General features: G+C 35.0%; 1 protein-coding gene across 3 annotated transcripts in view; it reads right to left on the bottom strand.

Annotated features, from left to right (window-relative positions):
- Positions 1 to 22,255, bottom strand: part of Cpne3 (copine 3) — a 54,647-nt gene that overhangs the window by 18,135 nt on the left and 14,257 nt on the right. For all 3 annotated transcript variants that reach the window (XM_004841966.4, XM_021255967.2, XM_087190557.1), the window contains exons 2-9: positions 20,701 to 20,840; positions 20,206 to 20,385; positions 18,755 to 18,829; positions 16,078 to 16,149; positions 11,198 to 11,281; positions 7,230 to 7,319; positions 2,593 to 2,691; positions 677 to 763 (exon numbers count right to left, since the gene is read on the bottom strand). In XM_004841966.4, coding sequence (XP_004842023.1) covers positions 677 to 763; positions 2,593 to 2,691; positions 7,230 to 7,319; positions 11,198 to 11,281; positions 16,078 to 16,149; positions 18,755 to 18,829; positions 20,206 to 20,385; positions 20,701 to 20,832 — 819 coding nt within the window. In that variant the 5' untranslated portion in view covers positions 20,833 to 20,840. The remainder of the gene's footprint in view (positions 1 to 676; positions 764 to 2,592; positions 2,692 to 7,229; positions 7,320 to 11,197; positions 11,282 to 16,077; positions 16,150 to 18,754; positions 18,830 to 20,205; positions 20,386 to 20,700; positions 20,841 to 22,255) is intronic.

The following is a 22,255-nucleotide window of genomic DNA, read 5'->3' as shown; positions in this document are numbered from 1 at the left end:
AACATACTGTCAAAATTAACTCTCTTACTTTACAAGAGAAACCAAAGAACACTTTTGCACACTTTTAAAGAGTTTGTAATCTGAATAGCACATAATATAAATATGTAGAAATCATACCTATGCTTGATATAAGACACTCCTTCCTGATCCTGTCACAAATCTATAAGATTTTACTGTAGGATAATTAGAGTCATGTTAAGATTAGAACACTAATGGCCAAAGACAAAACATACTCACTTTATGTTTTATAAGATTAGGAATGAGTCTGATATTTTTACAGTCTTCATCAAGATTTTTTAAAAAATAAACACTTTTTTACTCTAAGAAGTTTTGACTTTTTCCCTCAATTCATAACATCTCATTTTGAAATTATACCCAGGAGAGAAGCACTGGGCCAGGCCACTTCCAACAATAGGCTGGAAAAATATCATGAATCTCTCCTTTCCTAAGATAATGGAAAAACTTTAATAGTCCCCCTCCTTTGCTAAAAAGTTGTCACCTTGGAAGAAAAGTTACTTGAAAGATTTCTTTAAAATTTCTCACACTTTTCTAGGCCCTAAAGGTAAGCCAATGCTCATGCGATTTTTAGTTTCCTAAAATCTTGTTTGATATGAACCATAATGACAGGAGAACTTGAAATGTAACATTACATTGTAATTGGCCCACGCCAACTGACCTCACAGTGTTTCACACTGATAACTCCTGAATTCTTATAGCTTTTTTTCTTTTGCTTCTTTTTTTCATTTATGCATTCATATTCAATCTGTAGGAAGAAAAGACGAATACTAATTTTTAGTAGCAATATCAGAAATGTCAATGAACAACATTTTCTCCTTGGAATCGACCCACTTACTGATAGAGGTCTGTTGCAAAATACACCTCTGAAACACCTCTGAAAATTAAATAATTCATTAAGTATGTGAAATATTTATTGGTTAAATTTCCAACAATCAAGGCACTCCTAAAATTGCACAGCTTTTAAAAGAGTTCATTTTTGCCACTACAATTCTTGAAATGCTCCAAATAATAACCTTTCTTCTTTATAATAAAAGAAGTAAAATATTACTCCTAGCTATTAGCAACACAAAGAACAAAAATATATGATTTAAAAATAAAGGAAAAACATCATAAAACAAATATTTGAAGCCCAACTCTGTGGTAAAATAAACAGCAGGTTATCCCCTTCCACTGGGAATACATGTTTAAAGGAGAAGGAGTAAAATTTCTAATATGCTTTTTTGTTGTAGTTCTTGCTATTTTGGGCTTTTTGGTTTTTTGAGACAGGGTCTTGCTATGAAGTTCAGGCTGGTCTTGAACTCTTTATGTATCCCAGGCTGGCCTCGAACTCTCTGTGATCATCCTGCCAAGTGCTTGAATTACAGGTGTGCACCACCACATCCGCTGAGCTTGCTTAACTTTCAAGCATTCAGACTTTCACCATTTCTCACTGGTTCTGCTTTTTAAATCTTTGCTAGAGCCAAGCATGGTGGCCCACACCTGTAATCCCAGCACTCTAGGAGGCTGAGGCAGGAGGCTAAGGCCAAGTGTACTTAACAAAATTCATGCCATTAGACAGTAGCTCAGTATTACAATATTTGAGGTACTACGAACTAAGCTTTAGTCCTTCCTTGGGTAAGGACAAGTGAGAGAGAAGAGTCAGAGGGCAGATTATAAAAGCCCATGGCCAAGTAGCATAAATGGACACAATTCAATGCCAGGTGTTTGTCCCGCATTGTAGATATTAATTATTGTGACAAGTGAAATTCCAAAAGCCTTAAAACTAAGGACTTTCAATCAAACCAGACATGCCATCTTTAGCAAAAGGAAATCAAACTTCTACATACACACTTGGTGAGAAAAGCAGTCCTGTGCACATAGTCTTTTGACATTCACTTGACCACATAAGGATTGACCTTGATCCTGATCCTCGCATGGTTCCTTACCAAGGAAGAAGAGTCTTCACAGTCTATCCTAGGATTATTATCTATGTGGACATACCTTGCCCAGTTTCAGACTCAATGAGTACTCCACTGTTGTTCTGCTTGAACTTATGCATCAGTGTCAGTGCCCTCAGCCCCAATCTCAGCTTTCAGTATTTCAGACTCAGCAGAAGACTGGTGGAGTCCTACCACTAAAGCACAAGATGAGTGCACGTCAGCCAACTGCCCTGCTTAGGCTGTCAAAGAGAACCTGCTGGCTACGGGGTACAGGCACCTGCTAATGACACTGATCTTGCTCTCCCCTCTCTATGTGAGTAAGGTGTTTTTTCATCCAGTGCTGGACTGCATTGTTTTCCTTGCCAAGATAAGAGTGGGCAAAAGCATTTAAACAACCTAGTGACTGATATCATAACGACACAATTCCCTCCATGTAGTTGGAGTCCTCATTGACACTGGGAGCCATCACATGGTGTTCTGCTCAACAAAACTAATATCCCAAATATGAATTTTGGATTGCCTTATTACTAAACAAAACCTACAGATTTTAGAGCATCATGAGTAAAAATGTGGTAAACTCTTTGCTATGCCAAAGGAAAAAATAATAAACACAGCTAAACTAAGTCCTACACACAAACACAAAGATAAAACTTACAGGTGAGTTTCTGGAGGCTTCTTTCAGTTTTGTCATGGTAGTTTGAAATGTTCCAATGAGATCATGTGACCCATCACTGTCATAATCATAACACTCTACCTGGAATTAAATATAAATAAATAAAAGTCAATATAATTTTATTAAAACATATTAGCTACAATAAATGACCTATCAAAAAGTAACTTTTTGGGGGATTTAACTCAGTGGTTCCGGCGCCTGCCTTGCAAGTGCAAGGTCCTGAGTTCAATCCCCGGTACCAAAAAAAAAAGTAACTTTTTAATTAAAGTAAGTAAAATGTTTAATATGCAGCTCTTACCTGGCAAAGTGAGAACTTCCTAAAGAAGCAAGAAACACTTTCAAAGCCCAGCTATCATTGGATAGGGCCTCTTTGATGGAGCACAGCCAATAACTAAATACAAATGCTGCTTAAATTCCACATTAAGTAGTTTTCAGCTCCTCTATCATAACTCCTATAAGGAGTAATAAAAGGTAAAATGGAATTATACCTACTTTCTCATCTACTTCATTACTTTGTTATCACTGCACAGTGACTAGAAACCATTATCTGGAGAAAGAAAGGAAGTCAATATCTCAGGCAGTTAAAATGGATATACTTAAGTCTTAGATAATTTAGAATTATGGAAAGTGTATTTCATAGACTGCAATTGGGAGAGGCTAGGTTTGTACGAAGAGTTAGCTATGATGAGGTCAGATTTGTATCATTCTGAGGATCACAGATTTTTACAAAGAAAAGGAAAAGAATTTAGTCCACAGAGCAAGTATCTATAACCATATTTATTCCATTCCCATATAAGACAGGATGAGTCCCAGATTAGGCTCTTGTTCAATGCTCTCTCTCTGAAAGCAGAGAAAAGAAAGGTGAGAATATTTGATTTACAGATAGTTTGGTGTCACGCTGACAGATGTAGCTATAAAGTAAATAGTATTTCCAGTGGGAAAAATAAAGTGATATGAACTATTAGAAAGCAGTGGTGTTCAAAGGAGCTGAAAACTGACCATAATGATGGTGAATATTCAAACCAATATTTTGACAGTACTTCATAATTTCAAAACAGATTACTTCATTTCTGTGAACATTTATTATGTGCTCCATGCACAGCCTCTAAATAGTTTTGTAAGGTACACAGAGTCGAAATCCTGCTACTATAATTATTCTCATTTTGCAGAACTAAGACTTGGAGGAATTAAATAAAAATTCTTCGATGATCCTATGACTTGTGTGGTAATTAACACAGGTAAAGTAAGGCTGTGTGTGCTAAGGATACTTGAAAGCTTCTATTGCCTGTGCTTCAAAGTAAAAGCTTGCAACTGAGAAGCAACTTCCATTTGCCCTCAGCCAAGAGAGCTCCATCTAACTACTACTCTTCACAAGTTATTTTAGGTGGTTTCCGTAGTGTAGTGGTTATCACGTTCACCTAACACAAGTTATTTTAATCATCAAGCTAAAATGCTCCAGATTTTTGTTTGTTCACTTGACAAAGTGATTGTTTTTATTCTCAGTTCTAGATAATGAATTATCTTTCATTCCTTAGAGTCTCATTATTCTTCAGAATCACTAAAAATCAGTCAGTCAAAACAGGCAAGTTCTAAAATTGCAATTGTGTGCAGCAGTAAAGGATTTTATTTATTTAAAGAAAAGCTTTGTAAGCACTTTGGTCACTAAGTCTGACAGTTTGACTCTTGCCCTACATATTCAAAATCAAATTTTAAAATCAAAATTGCTTTATCCAACTCTTTAACTTGTCAGTGGAAAAGAAAAATCAATAGTTCTAATGATTTTTTCTAGAGGAAGTAAAATCTCAATGAAATAGAAAATTGTCTTAAAATTTTAATAAGATCAATTTTTAGCAGATATTTTCCAATTATACAATACAGAACCTGACATTTTAGATTTCCATTCAGTAAATACCAGTTTATATCTAAGCAAGATTAAGCTTTAATAAGGTCAAGACTTTATTTAAACAAACCTTATTGAAGGACTAAAACTGTGGCCATGTTTATTTAGACTTAAACTTCAAGAAATATTTTTAAAATTGAAATTAGAAGTTCTAATTACTCACTATAATAAATAGATGGAAAGAGCTCCATTTTTCCCCCTGGAAGGCAGACCTAATTTTTTTTGTGTACATGGTATTAGGGATTGAACCTAGGGCCTCTTGAAGACTAGGCAAGCACACTACCAGTGAGCTGTACCCTTAGCTTTCTTATTCTTTTTCTTTTTTTTCTCTTTCTGACACAAGGTCTCACTAAATTGCCCAGGCTGAACTCAAACTAGCAATCTTCCTGCTTCAGCCTACAAAGTAGCTGAGATTACAGGTGTGCACTACCACCCCTGCTGAGGCAAAATGAATTGTTATTTAATTCTTCTCAAGAATTCAAACATCAGTACTACTGGCTCTTTAAACCAAGCATTAGCAGAACTTGAGAAATTTAAATGCATGCATATATACATATATAATACATACATATGTATATATGCAAAATAATGCACAGACCACACAAAGTTACATTCACTATGGCATTCCCATTTTAGGCAAAGGAGCAGCATGCACGATTATTCCTTTTATTCACTTCATCTTATGAAAATAATACATGCTAGAGTGATAGCACATTACAGCAAGGAAACTACTTAAGAGTCTGACACTATTCTCTGCTCTATAATTCTTTACTCTGCTTCTAAGTAATTTCCAGACAGTAAGTGCATCACAAATATATGACTATCTGATACTGCAAAGAAATACAGGGCTAGAGAAATAAAGTGAGTGATGATATGGCAAACTTAGAAACTGTTAAGAATGGAAGATATTTATCAAAGAAAGCTCAGAAAAATCACTTTACTTACTACAATAAAATAGTTCTGTAAGCATGCCACTGTGAGCAAAAAAGTTTTAGAAACATTGTTTTGGTGTTAACATATTATTATAAACTGTTAGTTATGGTCTACAAATTTTTTCCCCCAACTTACCTGCCTTCTCGGATCTAATGAGTTTTACAATTTTTAATGGGAGAAGTTAAAGTTCTAGATTTCATCTAATAAAAAGCAATTTTTATAGCTACTTTTCTACTATTTATATTGTACCTAGAATTTTAGTGCTGTCTGAAAAACCATAAAAATCATATTTAACATTGCTTTTTCAAGTTTCCTACCAACTGGAAATAATTTCTTATGCACCTCAGAAAATAAGCAGTTTTCAATATGAATGCCATCTCTACTATGTTTTACAATTTATAAATTTTCACTTTCTTTATTTTACCTTAACTTTCTTGAAAGGTAGAAATTATAACCTCTACAATATAAGTGAAGAAGTTAGCTGACCTGCCCAACATCCCTTACCTGGTTAAGGGGCTAAGTCAAAACTTAAACTATGTCAGGCTCCATGTCTTACTCTTATTTTACAACCTTACCTTTCTTGCTTTCACTATTTTAACTACAATATAGAAAAAGAAAGCTTCTATCTAGAATCATGTAATGATAATGACTCCAGATAAAGTCATTCATGTGTGTGTGTGTGTGTGTGTGTGTGTGTGTGTGTGTGCATGTGTTCGTTTTGTTTAAACACTTAAGCATAAAACTATTTTTTGAAAAGCCTCTGAGACATCTCTGATCCCATTCCACTTCCCTGACATTCTAAAACTAAAGCTAACTAAAGTCTTCAATGAATTTTTATAATTTGTTTTCTGAAAATAAAAGACAGCAATGCTGGGCTGGGGATTTAGCTCAGTGGTTCCAGCGCCTGCCTTGCAGCGCAAGGACCTGAGTTCGATCCCTGGTACCAACAACAACAACAAAAAAAGACAGCAATGCTATTACTTTCTCTTCCACAGTGCTAGAAGAAATTTCTGGGTTCTTAGTTACATACATGTTTTTATCTGGAAAGAGTACACTAAAAAGCAAAAAATATAGTTAATAGTGCCTATTCACAAAACAAAGGAATCTTATAAAAAATATAAATTGTAAATTTTATTTCTAGAATAAAAAATAGAAAATAAACTGTTTGATGAAACATTAGGTCAATATATCAATCGAACACACCCACTTCTTCAAACACATAATTTTACTAATCAGAAAACATTTTTGTTTTAGTATTCTCACACACACAATACTCAAGTGTATAGGTATCTGTTATTTATTTGTAAAAATGCTATCTTATTAATTTTGTAAAACAGATGAATGTGTCTGTATTTATGTGTATTATATACAGACAATCCCTGTTGTATGGTACAAAAGTATCATGCATTCAGTGGAATGCAAACTTTCAGTTTCGAATTTGTATCATTTCCTAGACTAGAGATATGCAGTAAGATTCTCTCCAAATCCTGGGTAAAAGCTGCAAACAGCAGATCCCAGTCAATCACACCAAGGAAAACAGCTGATATAATACAGTGTACTGTGTTGCTAACTGTGATGTTAGCATGGTTAGGTATATTAAATACATTTTTAACTCATGGACTTTTCTTGTTGCTGGAGATTAACCTCAAGCCTTCACACATGCAAACACACATTTTACCATGAGCTACACGCCAGATTAACTTAGAATATCTTCAATTTAAATTGAATTTATCACGATGTAATCCCATTTTTGGTCGAGGAGCATCTACATATAATTTCAAATTACCTTAATGGTTTTGTCCATATCTCCATAGCACAGGGAGTTAAGAGAGATTTTAAAAGGCTTCCAAACAGGATTCAAGTTGTTTTTAATAACCTATAAAGATGAAGATTCAAGGATCCATTAGAACAACATCCAGTTCATTAACATTTTTCTAATATTTTTAACATTTTTCTTACCTTTCTAAGGCTGTAGGTCAAATAAGAACATACTCTACTTTAAAGGAAGAGTATGGGAGACTGCAATATTGATTATGCAAAGCAGGCTGTAAGCAGTACAGGCTGCAAAAAATTAACCCCACAACTGGCTTGTTTATAAAAGTGAGTCTGGCAGAAGCCTACATGTTGAGGTTGGAGTAACTAGCACTCAAATTCTGTTCCCGCAATTAAAACTTTAATTAAAAGAACAATGTTCTAATTACAACCATATATTTTGTCTATTGTTTCTAATTCAATAATACTTTGTCTTTTTCCTTTGCAAAATGTGTCTCCATTAGCTTCCATAGTAACCACAGTCCCATCCTTGCACAAACCCCTTTACCCCAATTGATGACCAATAAAAATCAGTGGCTTAGCTATGAAAAAAGAGATGGAAGAGGATATAAGAAAATGGAATAGGGCTGGGGATTTAGCTCAGTGGTTCTGGCACCTGCCTCGAAAGCGCAAGGACCCGAGTTCAATCCCCGGTACCAAAAAAAAAAAAAAAAAGATTCCTTGGCCAGGGATTTAGCTCAGTGGTTCAGCCGCCTGCCTTGCAAGCTCAAGGTCTCGAGTTCAATCCCTGGTACCAAAAAAACAAAAACAAAAACAAACAAAGAAAATGGAAAGACATCCCCTATTCCTGGGTAGGAAGAATCAATATAGTGAAAATGGCCATACTTCCAAAACTGCTATACAGATTCAATGCAATCCCAATTGAAATCCCAATAGCATATTTCACAGAACTAGAGAAAACAATCCAAAAGTTCATCTGGAACCAGAAGAGACCTAGAATAGCAAAAGCAATTCTAGGCATCAGAGTGATGGCAGGGGGTATCACAATTCCCAACTTGAAACTGTACTACAAAGCCACTGTGATAAAAACAGCATGGTACTGGCAAAAGAACAGACCCGAGGATCAGTGGAATAGATTATAAGATGCAGAAACAACTCCAGGCATACTCAGCTATCTCATCTTTGACAAAGGAGCCAACCATCCTCACTGGAGGAAAGACAGCCTCTTTAATAAATGGTGTTGGAAAAACTGGATTTCAACTTGCCAAAGATTAAAACTAGACCCCTATCTCTTACCATGCATTAAACTAAAATCGAAGTGGATTACAGATCTAAATATTAAAACAAACACTAAACTTGCTGGAAGACAAGTTAGGTAGAACTCTTGAAGACATTGGTATAGGAAAGGACTTTATGAACAAATCCTCTGTAGCACAAAGAACCAGCCCAAAGAATCAACAACTGGGATCTCATCTTATTAAAAAGCTTCTGCACTGCAAGAGAAACCACCAACAGAGCTAAGAGACAACCTACAATGTGAGAAAAAATGTTTACCAGCTGTTCCTCAGACAAAGGTCTACTATCTAGAATACATGAAGAACTCAAAAAAATCAGACCCCCTAAATATAAACACCCAGTTCAAAAATGGGCATCTGAAATGAACAGACATTTCTCAGACAAAGAAGTAAAACCAGCAAATAAACATATGAAAAAATGTTTAACACCACTGGTCATTTGAGAGATGCAGATGAAAACAACACTGAGATTCCACCTCACCTCAGAAAGAATGGCTGCTGTCATGAAATCAACCAATAACAAGTGTTGGCGGGGTTGTGGGGAGAAAGGAACCTTTCTTCATTGTTGGTGGGAGTGCTGACTAGTGCAACCACTGTGTAAATCAATATAGAGATACCTCAAACAACTAGGATTGTATGTCCAATTTGACCCAGCTATTCCTCCACTGGGTATCTTCCCAAAAGAATTAAAAGAATCATACCACAGTGATATATGCGTACCCATGTTTACAGTGGCACAGTTTATAATAGCTAAAACTTGGAAACAGCCCAATTGCCCATCAACTGGAGACTGGATAAAGAAGATGTGGGGTTTTTTGAAATGGAGTACTACTCAGCCATAAAGAATGAGAAACTAGACATTTATAGCTAATTGGATGCACATTGAGGCCATACTCTTAAGTGAAATAAGTAAGATTCACAGGTGTAAATACCAAATGGTTTCTCTGGTGTGAAAAACTAAAAGTGTAAATAAGAATCAAAATGTATAACTGATATTGTGAAATAGGAAGAAAATGTTTAAAGGAGTAGGGGAAGTGGGATGGGAAGGGGAAAGGCAAGAAGGGAAAAGAAAAATATGAGAAAAGGAAAAACATGGAAACAAAGTCTTTGTAAATAGGGAAGGGTGGAGGGGTGAAGGGAGGGCATGGGAATGGGGAAAAAATAAGAACCAAGATACATCATGTAAAGGTACAAAATCCCAATGATGAATGTAATTGTATAGTATACCTAAAATGTACCAATAAACTAAATGGGAAAAAAAAAATCAGTGGCCTGGAACGACCAGCGCCTTTTGCTAAAATAGCATTGGCAGTTCTGGCTCCTCACTTTCTGTCTCTCTTAGTTCTGACTTTTAGGTTTGTTTTTTTTTTTCCCCCGAGGTTTGTGTCATACACTGAGCAGGAGTCTGGAGCCTACTGCAGAGATTTCCAGGTTTCAGGGATCTCCAGTGAAGAGAACACTTAAAGACTTAAAGGGGTTAAATTAAAGAACTCAGGAGCCATTTGAAGGAGCTCTCCTTGGACATATCTGGATTAATTTGAATAGCAAAAATAATGGCATTAATGAATTATAACAACTCATGAGTTTATAATCATACTAAAACAGAAAAAGTGAAGAGATGAAAAAGGAATTCCTGCTAATGTAAGTAAAAGGGATACAAATTCAGAAAAAAATCATTTTTTATAGTCCTTGATATCACTGATTCAAGTATATATGATCAATGAATGTAAAAACCACTCGATAAAGAGAATAGGTAATGAATGCAGTCTCAAAACATCACACCACAAATAACTTATTAATTAGGCAAAAAATGGGACTTATTGTGGCAAGATCTCATGGGCACCACTTAACCAAGTAGCCATGCCTGGCATCATCAATATTGGGCAGCCTGACATAAGGAGCCCCCAGGGATGCAAAGGAAGGAGCATACAAAGTGCTCCTGACAGATTTGTTTCATCTGGATCTTTTTGGAAGGAAAAAGAAGAATCTACATGTTGGACATCCTGGTCTTAATTATTCAAGAAATTCAATGAGAGGCAAATAATAGAGTCCTGTGTTAAGAACATAAGAGCCAAATGTAAAACATAAGCTTTTACTCAATCTTGGACAAAAGAAAGCAAAAATATATATATAAAACATGTATGGAACATCTGAAGAAATCAGAATATGAATGTTACATTGAATGGCATTACTAAATTAATGTTACTTTTCTCACACACAATGGCATAGATTCCCCTTATTCTTGAAAAATGCCTGCTGTAGCATTTAAAAGAAAGAGTCATTAAGTCTGCAGCCTTCATTTAAGATGGTTTTGCAAAAGGAAATACATGTGTGCATAGTGTGTGTGTGTGTGTGTGTGTGTGTGTGTGTGTGTGAGAGAGAGAGATGGGGGGATGAACACAAGTGTGCACCAGTCTGACCAGCTGTTGAACCTAGATGAGGGGTACACAGGAACACATTTAGGGTTTGTTATACAAATAAAAAGAAGCATTGCAGTACATCTTCATTATAATAAAAAGATTATATTAATCTTTTTAAAAGATTAAAAAGTAAACATGGAATGTAGTGACTTTGTATCTGTCTAAAAATCTAAACTCAAATTAATATTTTTATCAATATATAACTTTTTAAAATTCATGTTACTATAATTCCAACGAAAACTTTACTTTTCATTTCGGATATTTACCTCTGTTCGATGAACCATTAGCCAGTTTCCATCAGATGTCTGCTTATGAAACTCCAGATATGGGTCTGACTTTCCAAACAGATCCTACATTTAAAACAAGCAGGCATTTGGTTATGTTTTGAGGTTTTTTGGTGGGATTGATGATTGAACTCCTGGCCTCCTGCATACTAGGCAAGTGCTCTACCACTGTAGCCTCAGCCTTAACACACAAACACATAAACAGCATTCATTCTCCTCAGAAAACATGCATGGTCACATTTTATAAAAGTTAATAACCATCTGAGTCAAACTCCATGGTACAGATATACTGGTTGTAAATACAAATCCCAAATCCCATCACCTTTCTCATTAACTTATAAACTGCTAAAGTCTACTAGGAAGAATTATAAAGCATTTGTGACAAATATTCAAAATGCTCAAAATATTGATATTTTTAAAACATACTGATCAAATGAACCATAAAATATATTTTTGGCTTATTTTCAGCATTAACATTTTCATTCACATAGTACTAAGTACTGTTCTATAAATGGTATCTCAAACATTAGCCATACTAACTCTATAAATGACAAGACAGTTTCTGTGCAGAAGTGTTAAATGACTTTCCCCAGCTCAGCTAACCAATTAACTGATGGATCTGGGTCTTGACTTTGTATCTTACCCTCTGTGCCCAGTATCCTTTCATCCATACCAGACCTTTATTTTATAGACACAAGAGAACAGAAGTAGATATTCAAAGTGCAAAACAGAAATACTTCAAGGACACAAACTACATCTTCTATTTCTTCTGTAATTCACCACAGCACTCATGTTAAATTTCAATCCTCAAGAAGAGTGAGCACACAAAAGTAACCTTATTTCCATTCTCAACATCCACACACATGCAGATAAAATTCTGGAATTATGTACAAACCACTCATATAGTTTTAACACAAGTGGAGAGATGGAGAGATCATGGATAATTTAATTTTCTTATTTTAATCTTCATTTTGAAAAATATACACTCCTTAACACATATTACTTACTATTTTTGATTTTTTTTTTGGTACTGGGGATCGAACTCAGGACCACGGTGCTTTCGAAGCAGGCGCAAAGCCACTGAGCTAAATCCCCAGCTACTTACTATTAATTCCTCAGTAATTATCCAGATATACCCCTGAAGCTTTATTTTCATCTTGAATTAACCTCTACTTAAGATAATATTATTTCCTTTTTGTGCACAAAGTTTAATGTCAAGCAAATAGCATATGTGATCTAGTCAAATACATAAAAACAAAGCCTATGAAAAACCTTAACCCATCTCTAGGAAGAATCTTAAAAGTAAATGAGCCTCTTTGTGCCTCCCATTTTCCAAAACTAATAACAGAATCCTACATAGATAAGTTAACTTTTTAAAAATACATTAACATGCTGTGTGTGACTTATCTTAAAAATAATCCTATGGAAAAAGCAGAATATGTTCATTATCGTTTTGAAGGTCAAAAAACAGCCCTTATTAGAAAGTTTATTAAGTTGTCAGTATTAGCACTAAAACAAGAGCTAAAAGTTCCTGACTTATACCTCCAGGATATGGTAAGTGGAAAAAACAAGGTGGAAGAAGCATGGGTCTAGTATGCTACATTTATCTATGGGCTAGTGGAGGGGAATAAATACAAACACAACATGTAAATATTATCTATATGTGTATATACATATACATATATACACACATAAATACATATACATACATGTGTATGCATATTTACATGCATGTGTGTACATACAAAAATTCTTTGATTTTTATGACACTGGAGGATTAAGTCATAAAATATAAATTTTTAAAAAATTAACTACAGGGAGGAAACAGAAAACAGGGTAGGACAAACAAGAAGAGAAGCCAAATTTCTCTGCTACAACTTCCGTAAATTTGGCTTTGGTGCCATGTAAATCTTTACATGATTTTAAACCAAAGAGATTTATAAAAAGCAATCCCTAAGCTAGGCATGGTGGCATAGACTTGTGATCTCAGCAGTCTCAGAGTCTGAGGCAGGGGGATTACAAGTTGAGCCCACTTTGAGCCACTTAGCAACTTAGTAAGACCCTGTTTCAAAATAAAAAATGAAAAAATGGCTGGAGAGGTAGTGCAGTGGGAAAGCCCTGGTTCAATCTTGAGTACCACCAGAGGGGAAGGGAAAAAAAAGCAATCCCTAATTATCAAGTGCAAAATGAAACTATGTGTCACTGTGACAGCATAACCACAAAGACGTGAATTATTTCTTTAAAACAAGAATTTGACTATATAACTCAAGTATAATATACATGTCTTAGAGACTAGGAGACCTTCAAAGAGAGCTCAGAGTATTCTCAGTAAAAATATTGTTAACTACAATATGGATATTTTGATTCTGAAATTATTAGATGTAACACAAAACAGATGTTTAAATTTTGTGAAAGACAAAACATGTTGATAGATTTTGAAACCAAGATATAGATTTTCAGCATAAAAGAAGCACAAATATAAAATAAATGGAGTATATTCCTGTAATTCTATATTTGTTTTGGAAATATATGTGTAAATTTTTTATTTGGGTCTTCTTTAAAAAAAAAAACAAACAAAAGCCTTTCCATGTACCTGTGCAGTGAAAAGCCCTAGAACCATGAGTGATAGTAACCAACAAACCATGGAGCACTCCTAGCACCAGACTGCAGCCTCCAAACACCAATTCCACTAAAATGAAGAAAGAGTCTTTTAAATCTGCCAGTCTGGGTCAAAAATTAAGTAAAATAAATCTGAAACATATTGTCATGACACAGAACAAGAAAATTAAAGACTCCTTGGATTGTGAAAAATGGTCTCAGAAACAAATTTAAAGGGCACCGACAGGACCCAGGTGCGGGACACACCTGGACAGGTGGGGCATACCTGTAATCCCAGCTACTCAGGAGGCTGGGGCAAGAGAAAATAGCAAGTACAAGGCCAGCCTGGGCAACTTAGTGAGACCTTGCCTCAAAATTTAATTTAAAAAAATACGAGTGGCTGAGGCTGCAGCTTGGTGCTCTCTGGGTTCAACCTCCAGTTAAAAACAAAAAAGAGGCACCCTCAGGCCAAGGTTGGGATAATTTGGACACCAATAAGAATGTGCCTATTACAGTTAATAAATTCAAATTCATAAGGATATAACACTTCTAAAAAAGACCAAGATAAACAAAACTTAATTAGCATATTTAGAAGATGCTAGGGAACCAACTTACTGTGAAAAACTGTAAATATGCAGATTAAAAAATAAACACTTCAATTTGCCTTTCTTGTATATACCATATCTTAAAATAAATACCTAACGGGGTGAAGCTTCTATAGAAGCATTCTTGCTAAGAAATGAAGCAATGATTGAGTGAAAATACTACACTTCCAGGTCCTTAATAAAATATATCCAGGTAGTTATAATCAATGATCACTAACATTCCCAAAACACACAACTCCATATAAGGAAGCCCCTTGATAGAATTACCCATGACCGGGCCAGGGATTTAGCTCAGTGGTGCCACCACCTGCTTTGCAAGCACAAGGTCCCAAATTTGATCCCCGGTACTGAAAAAAAAAAGAATTACACACAACCACTTGCTAACAATTCAAAACAGTATCAGATTATGCTTCCACATTCAGTTACCAGCTTACAGAAATCAGGAAATAGAGGTGGAGAAAGAGAAACATGCTAAGTGACACCACCAGGTTTTAATTAGCAATATGTAGAATGTGCAAACTTCTGTAGGACAAAGGAATATGCTTCTTATTGAATAAATTCCAAAGATGGATGGATGGATGGATGAAAGAAGAAAAAGAGGGAAGAAGTAAAGAAAGAAGGAAGAGAGGGAAGGATGAAAGAAGAAAGGGAAGAAAGGAAAGGAGGGAAGGGTACAAGAAGGGGAGAAGAAAAGAAGTAAAAAGGAGGGAGAAATTTATAGATTAAAAAGATTGAAAGAGACTTTAAAATTATATTTTTAAAAAGGTCTTTAGAGATACACCACAACATTCATGAGTGAAATAATACGGTGTCTGGGAAAAGAAAGAGCAGATAGGGACAGAGATGAAACAAAATTGACCAGAGTTAAAAGAGCTGAAGATGGGTGATGGAGACATGGAACATTTTAAAAAATACTATCCTATTTTTGTTTATGTGTAAATTTTTCCAATAAAATAAGTTCCTAGTAACTAGTCTGTTTTCAAGCAAAACTGTAAGGTTAATGTAAACAATTAAAAATAGTGGCTAGATTATAGAATTAAAAACAAAATTCACTCAAAGAGTTACTACAACCCATGTTGTTTATTAGACTGCTGTGTTATTGTGTACTGATACTCATCCTACATAAAAAATATAATCTGGACCTTTGAATGCAAAGAGGACAACTGACTTGCAATTAGTGAAGCATGGAATTTTACTTCTTTCCTAAGGGTGACCCGGGCCAGGGATTTAGCTCAGTGGTTCTGGTGCCTGCCTCACAAGCGCAAGGTCCTGAGTTCGATCCCCAGTACCAAAAAAAAGGTGACCCTACTACTCTCTTTCACAGTAACACTGATGCTTGTATTCAACTTTTCTTTTAATCTATACAAATTCTTTGACTACATCTACATGAAAGAGGTGAAGGAATGGTGTCTAGTTAAAGAGAGGTAGGGAAGGCCAGGGATTTAGCTCAGTGGTTCCGGTGCCTGCCTCGCAAGCGCAAAGTCCCAAGTTCGATCCCCAGTAGCAAAGAAAAAAAGAGCGAGAGAAAGAGAGAGGTAGGGAAAGAGGCAAAACTTAGAAGCAAATGAAGTGCTGCATGATTCTCAGATGCAGTTCGTGTTAGTTTCATCATTATTCTCTCAAAAAAGAGCCAGTGTGAGTCAAATATAATCCACTTACCTTATTATCCAGTTTTCTGGCTTCCATTTCAAACAAGACAACTCTATTATCCTTTATTTCTTCTGCTGAAATCTATGAGTAGTTAAGGTAAATGAAAACAAATATGTTTTAGGAATTCTGACATATTCATAAACTAAGTATTTTTTAATCTAATAGTGTATAAACTCTATACTTACATAAATGAACTCTAAAATGTTTAATAAGAAAATGGTACCACTAAGAAAGATTTATCACTTGATCCCCTTCCCATTTGAGAAAGATCTCTCTCTCTCTCCACTTTCTATGATCTTTTATTTTGTTCTTTCTTTACAATTTAGGTTTCTCATATAAGAGAAACCATGTGATTTTTAAGCTTGTGTGTCTGATTGATTTCACTTAATATTATGGTCTCAAAGTGCATGCATCAACACCACAAAAGGAATGTAAACAGTATGTACTGCAAATATGTACTGATAAAAAAGGAAGGGAGGGAGGGAGGGAGGGAGGAAAGAAAAAGAAAAGAACAGAGAAGAGAAGAAAAGAATTTCATCCTGAAATAATATCCAGTTTTGTAAAGTATTATTGTACTATGGAAGTTTTTGTTAGAATAGTATTTCATTTTGATATGAAAATGTTGTACACAAAGCTGAACAATCTCAACAAGAACTTACAATATCAGAAATTTTACATAAACCACAATTGAGATTTTAAAAAAAGATGTGCTGCTGTTTTGGTAAAACCTTTTAGTTGAATTTTTTAAATTTTCATCACTTTTAGTTTCTGCTTACATTTTTATCATAATTATTTTAATTACTGAAGAAAATTTTGTTAGTAACAGTCAGAGGCAAATGCAGTGAAATGCGAAATTTCCTTTCTCTCTCCTCCTCCCCTCCACCAATCCTATTCCCCAGAAGTAAACACCCAGAGTCAGTGGATCTCTGTCTAGAGTGTATGTATGTGTATGAGGGAAAGGAGGAGGAAGAGGGGAGAGGAAAGGGGAGAGTGATTGTGTGTCCTTAACCTTTTTCTGTGCAAATATATTGAATTCTCCCTCACTCCAGTGGCTGTATGATTTTTCAGTTTGAATATAATTATTCTATTCCCTCCACCACTAATATTTGTGATAATTTGTTATTGTGTATATACTTCAGTGAGCATCCTTGTGTATTTTTGCACACTTGGCTAGTATTTCTGTAGGACAACTGCCTATATGCAATTGCTGAGCCATTTGTGTGTGCACATACTTATCATTTTAGTGTTCTTTGATATCTGATAATAAATTGCTCTTTCAGATGCTTCTGCTCAACTTATTTAACCTTATCCCTTCAACATTAGTTTTTGTGATTGTAAACAGCTTTCCTAATCTAGCAGGTGAGAAATGGAATTTTACTGTACATTCCTAGGTTATTAATAAGCTAGAACTTCTTTTCCTAGATATTTTGGCTATTTATATTCTCAAAATTTTCTCTTCATAGCTTTATTATTTATAATATTCGTATTGACTTTAATAATACTTCATAAATATTATTCCTCTACAATATAAGTTAGAAATTTTTTTTCATTTTGTCTTTTCATTGTGTATAACAATTTTTGCCAAATAAAATATTAAAATTTTTATATAGTCAAAAAAAAAAGATTTATCATTACTTCTGTTTGTGTAAATGAATATTTTCCCAAAAGATATCAAGTCTGCATTATGCAATTTCCTTTTTAAATATTGTTGCCCATACTGGATCTTCTCCTCTTGCCTAGGAAGCCCTGGAAGATTGAAGAATGCCCTCTGAACAAAACTAGCTAACGCTCTCCATACACTTAGAAGCTTGAACAAATCACACCTAGAGAACTCTATAAACTGAAATATCAGATCAGTGGTTTTCATTCAATGTAGCTGAATTATTCTGCTTGAAAACAAGTTAGAGGTTATTATGCCCCAAAGCAAGTATGCTAACTACTGATAATACTCTCTAGCCCATAAAAGTCAACTCTCCCCATAGTGAAACATTCTTATGCCTTTAGGAATCTAACCTAGAGCCAAACAACTGCTCAGATAAATGTTTTTGATAACTGCAATAACTCTTACACATGGCTCTCTCTCAAGAAGCCAGGATTCCATTCTCAGAGACTGGTATAGTTAGAATTGCTCTAAGGAATAGCTACCTGAACAGAAACTTTCAAGGATAAAGTATTCAAAGTGTGTCATTATATAATTGGAAATCTTAAATATGATAAAGTACATGTTCATTTGCTCAGGGCCAGTAACCAGCAATGGAAAATCTGGGTAGGAGAATGAATAGCAGAACACAAGAATGGAAAATGATGGTAAAGATTATAGATTCAATGGTAATGTTATAATATAATATCCATTTGGAATAAAATCCATTATGGAAAGTTTTTGTCATGTTGAGGGGAATGTGTCCTTTGTAGACAGCTAAAATGATCTATTCAGATTATGAAGCAGGTTCTCTCTAACTTGGGAATATTTTCATGCAAGAGGGGCAAGTATTACACAGAGGTACATCTGACCTCTATGGACAACTTAAAAAACTGAAATAAGACATTTCCACTTGTGACCACTGTAAGGCAAAGGTGGATGGAAGATCAAATGATAAAGCATAGTGTAAAGCATCTGTCTGATATGTGCACTTTTAGTACATCCAATTATGCTAAATCTTTCAAGGCAAAAGACAAATATTTTTACCATAATGTTCCCTTTCCCAGCAGGTTTGCCATTTTTGAGCACCAGTGGTCGAGTTAGCTTCTTACTGGAAACAATCTGTTAAAATTGGAAAGTAATACAAAAAACTATTTCACTTAAACATGTAAGTTTGCAAAATGAATAGTTTCCCCAAAAAATGAGTATAAAGTTCGCTTAAACACATTAGAAATACAACCGTTAAGTCTATTTCTTAAAGATATAGATAACATAAAACATTGAAAATGTACCTACACATTTAAAACTAACTGGAAAATACTTCCAAAAATCCTACTCTTGAAGATACAATCTCCCTGACCACTGGTTTCTTTACTAATCACTGTATTTCAAAGTTTAACTTCTCTCTTGTAATGAAAAAAGAGGGCCATATTCTCATACACAAAATCAGAGCCACAATCCCTCTAGGTAAACGATGGGCATCAAAAGACTCAATAAATGAGATTCAATTTTTCAAATGACACACAAGTTTGATATTTTACTTTCATAAAATATCATGTTTTTCAAAGTAATACAGTGTATCTTGGTACTTCCAAACTGATACATCTCTCAAATTTATTAGAATTTCAGCTACACTGTTATGTTTTTCTAAAAACTCCTTCAATTTTCTCTTTAATACCAGTTGTGAAAGTTTTACAAAACTGATCAATTCTATATTGTCCTTTGAGACATAGAAAACACCATGCTCTTCAAACAAGCTGAAATTAAACTGAAAAATAAACTAATAAAAGACAAATGTGAATGATAAATGTCACTCTATGAAAAAAAATGACTCTTCCCTTCTGATGCCTTTCTCAAGTTATATAATGGCTATGATCCCTCCTGATAAGCTAGGTGTAAAATCATGAGCCACCAGACACACCTTTCCCCTGACCAAGTTTATCATTAACTGAGAAGGCAGATAACATGGCCATTACAATAAAAATGATGACATGCAGTAGATAGTGCCAAAGTGAGCTCAAAAACATAGCTCCGAACTAGCCTGGGAGTCAGAGTAGGTTTATGGGGTAAGTGAGGTTTAAAGTGACATAGCTAAGGTAGGGGAAGAGCAGGTTAGGTAACAGGGTGTTGTGAGGGGATTGGGGTATCAGTCATGGTAGTTAGAGCATCAGAGACATTACTATTACTTCAATAGGACTAATGACTTAAACATAATAGAATCATACGGAACTCTACAAGAACAGAGGTATTGAGAGGCCAAAGAAAGCATCCCTAACTCAAAAGAATGAACAGGCTTTGCCAGAAACACATATCCTTGCCCTTAGAAAAACAGGATAAATTTTATAATGTTCAAGCCACCCATACTAATACATAAACTCAGTCTTTAAAGTGATTAATGCTTTACAACTTTAAAAATTAAACTAAAGAACACTTATCAAAAACACCAATTCGGTAGTTTAATTTATACAAAATAGAATATAATGGCTATTTATACTCACTTGTCCGAGGGTACATTCACATTCTCCTAAGAAGTCATCATCGCTCAGCTCAACAGTCTTGTTGTCAATGTCATAAATTCCGAATTTCAATTTCTGAACCACTTCAAAGTAGTAATCAATAATAAATGTCTTGGAAAATTTGGGATTCAAGCAATTTTTAATCCTTTCAGTGCGTTCAACCTATATCCATCCCCAAAAACAAATTAAAAAAAAAAAGTTTCTTCAGATCAAAGATGCACTGGATTTTAACTTTATGTAATAAATATAAATTAAAATAAAAAATATATATATTAAAATAAATACATTAAATATGACATGAAAACTAAAGAAAGTTTCTGTATGTATATGAAGAATTCCATGGTCAAGGACAAACTTATCCAAAATAACTACATTAATAGAAGAGACAGTGTTATTATTTTTAACATTTTAAATGAACTCTTCACCTTGTCAAAAGAGCAAATCAAACCGCTTTTCACCTAAAGTATATAATATTACCTCATACCACTGTTGACCACTTGTGTTCAAAAATAGCACACATAGAGGGTCCGACTTTGATGTTGCATCAAGATCCAAAAGATTGTTACAGGAAATATTCAGCTCCACCTTTGTGACACATTGCGCAGCCATCTCTTGAGCTGTTAGGAAACCAAGGAGACCAGAAAGGAAATGAAATGGTGGTGTTAAGAACCACACTCTTTCCTAATAAAAACTGCTAATTTCTTAAGACATTGCTGGAAAAGGCTCAGAGTAAATGTGCTACAATGAGATAGGTTTGCGGTATCTATTAGCTCATCCCAGTTATACTGATTTATTACTCTGCTGAGATAAAATTAATTTACTATACAGCAGTAAAATATAGCTTTTACAATGTCAACTAATATATACTAATCTTTTCACCTTACTGTACAGTTTACTGTTCAGAAAAAAATCTAATATTGAGTATTCACTTTAACATTGTAAAAAACAGATTAAACTACCATTTAATTTTATTTTTATTTGTTCATTTAACAAGACAATGAGTGGGATATTTTCTATTTTCAAATAATTCTGGCTAAGACCCAAACTTGGGGGAAGAAATGACTCCTGTGGTCCCATCCTTCCATTCCCGTTCCCTGCTCTGCAGAAATGATTCTCAGTCTGGGCTGCTTTGTTGGAATCGTCTGTGGGAGCTTTCAAAACTACTGATGCCACAGTCCCACATAAAGAAATTTAATTCATCTAGCTTAGGGTGCACCTTGGGCACCAGCTCCTTGGATGATTCTAATGTGAGGATGAAGATGACAAACCTAATGCTCTACAAACAACATCCAACAAATTCATATGGCCCACCTTCTCCAGTGTCTTGCTAAGAAATATCAGAGTTCATCTAACTTTCACAGACCCCTCTCATTCCCAACCTCTAATCAATATATGAAAAGGCCCAGGAATAAGGCAGAGCTCATGATGGAGGCCAACCTTGAGAAAGGATACAATATTTAAGGTGAGCTGTTTTCCTCCCCCGACACAGGGAATGAAAGAGACTGCAAGTGTCACCAAGAAAAGGAATCAGGCATGCACTGCCCAGCTGGATGTCCACTTAGCCAGCTGTCTACACTCAAGAGTCAAGTGGGAATTCATGGTGATAGAACACATTTTGGAGGTACAACAGTACCTACTCCCCTAGCACTGCTGGTAAACATCCTAGAATGTGAGGAATTCAAAGCTCTTTGCCCTCCACTTTGAGACTTATCTGAAATCCCAGGATAAGAGGAATAAATCCATTCATCATCCTGTTACAAGTAAATATGGCAGTAGCAGTTCTGAGCTATATAAAATGCCCAAGCAAGTATGAAAAAATAAAAATTGACATTTAAAGAATCCTTTGACACTGTTTTTAAAAAAAAAAAACTCATGTCTTAATGAAAACTCTACAGATTCAAAAAAAGTACCAATTCCCAATGTATGTTAAAAATCAATACAGTACTAGCAGTTAGGTTTCTAAATCACAGCTGGAGTGGTGGTACATGCCTCTAAATCCAGCTACTCAGGAGGGTGAGGCAGGAGGACTATA

The sequence above is a fragment of the Heterocephalus glaber genome, unplaced genomic scaffold, assembly GCF_053883595.1.
Source record: "Heterocephalus glaber isolate CG9 unplaced genomic scaffold, H.glaber_assembly_v1.0 deba00001553, whole genome shotgun sequence".
Lineage (NCBI taxonomy): Eukaryota > Metazoa > Chordata > Mammalia > Rodentia > Bathyergidae > Heterocephalus > Heterocephalus glaber.
Note: the sequence above shows the minus strand (reverse complement) of the source record. Positions and strands in the feature narration are given on the sequence as shown.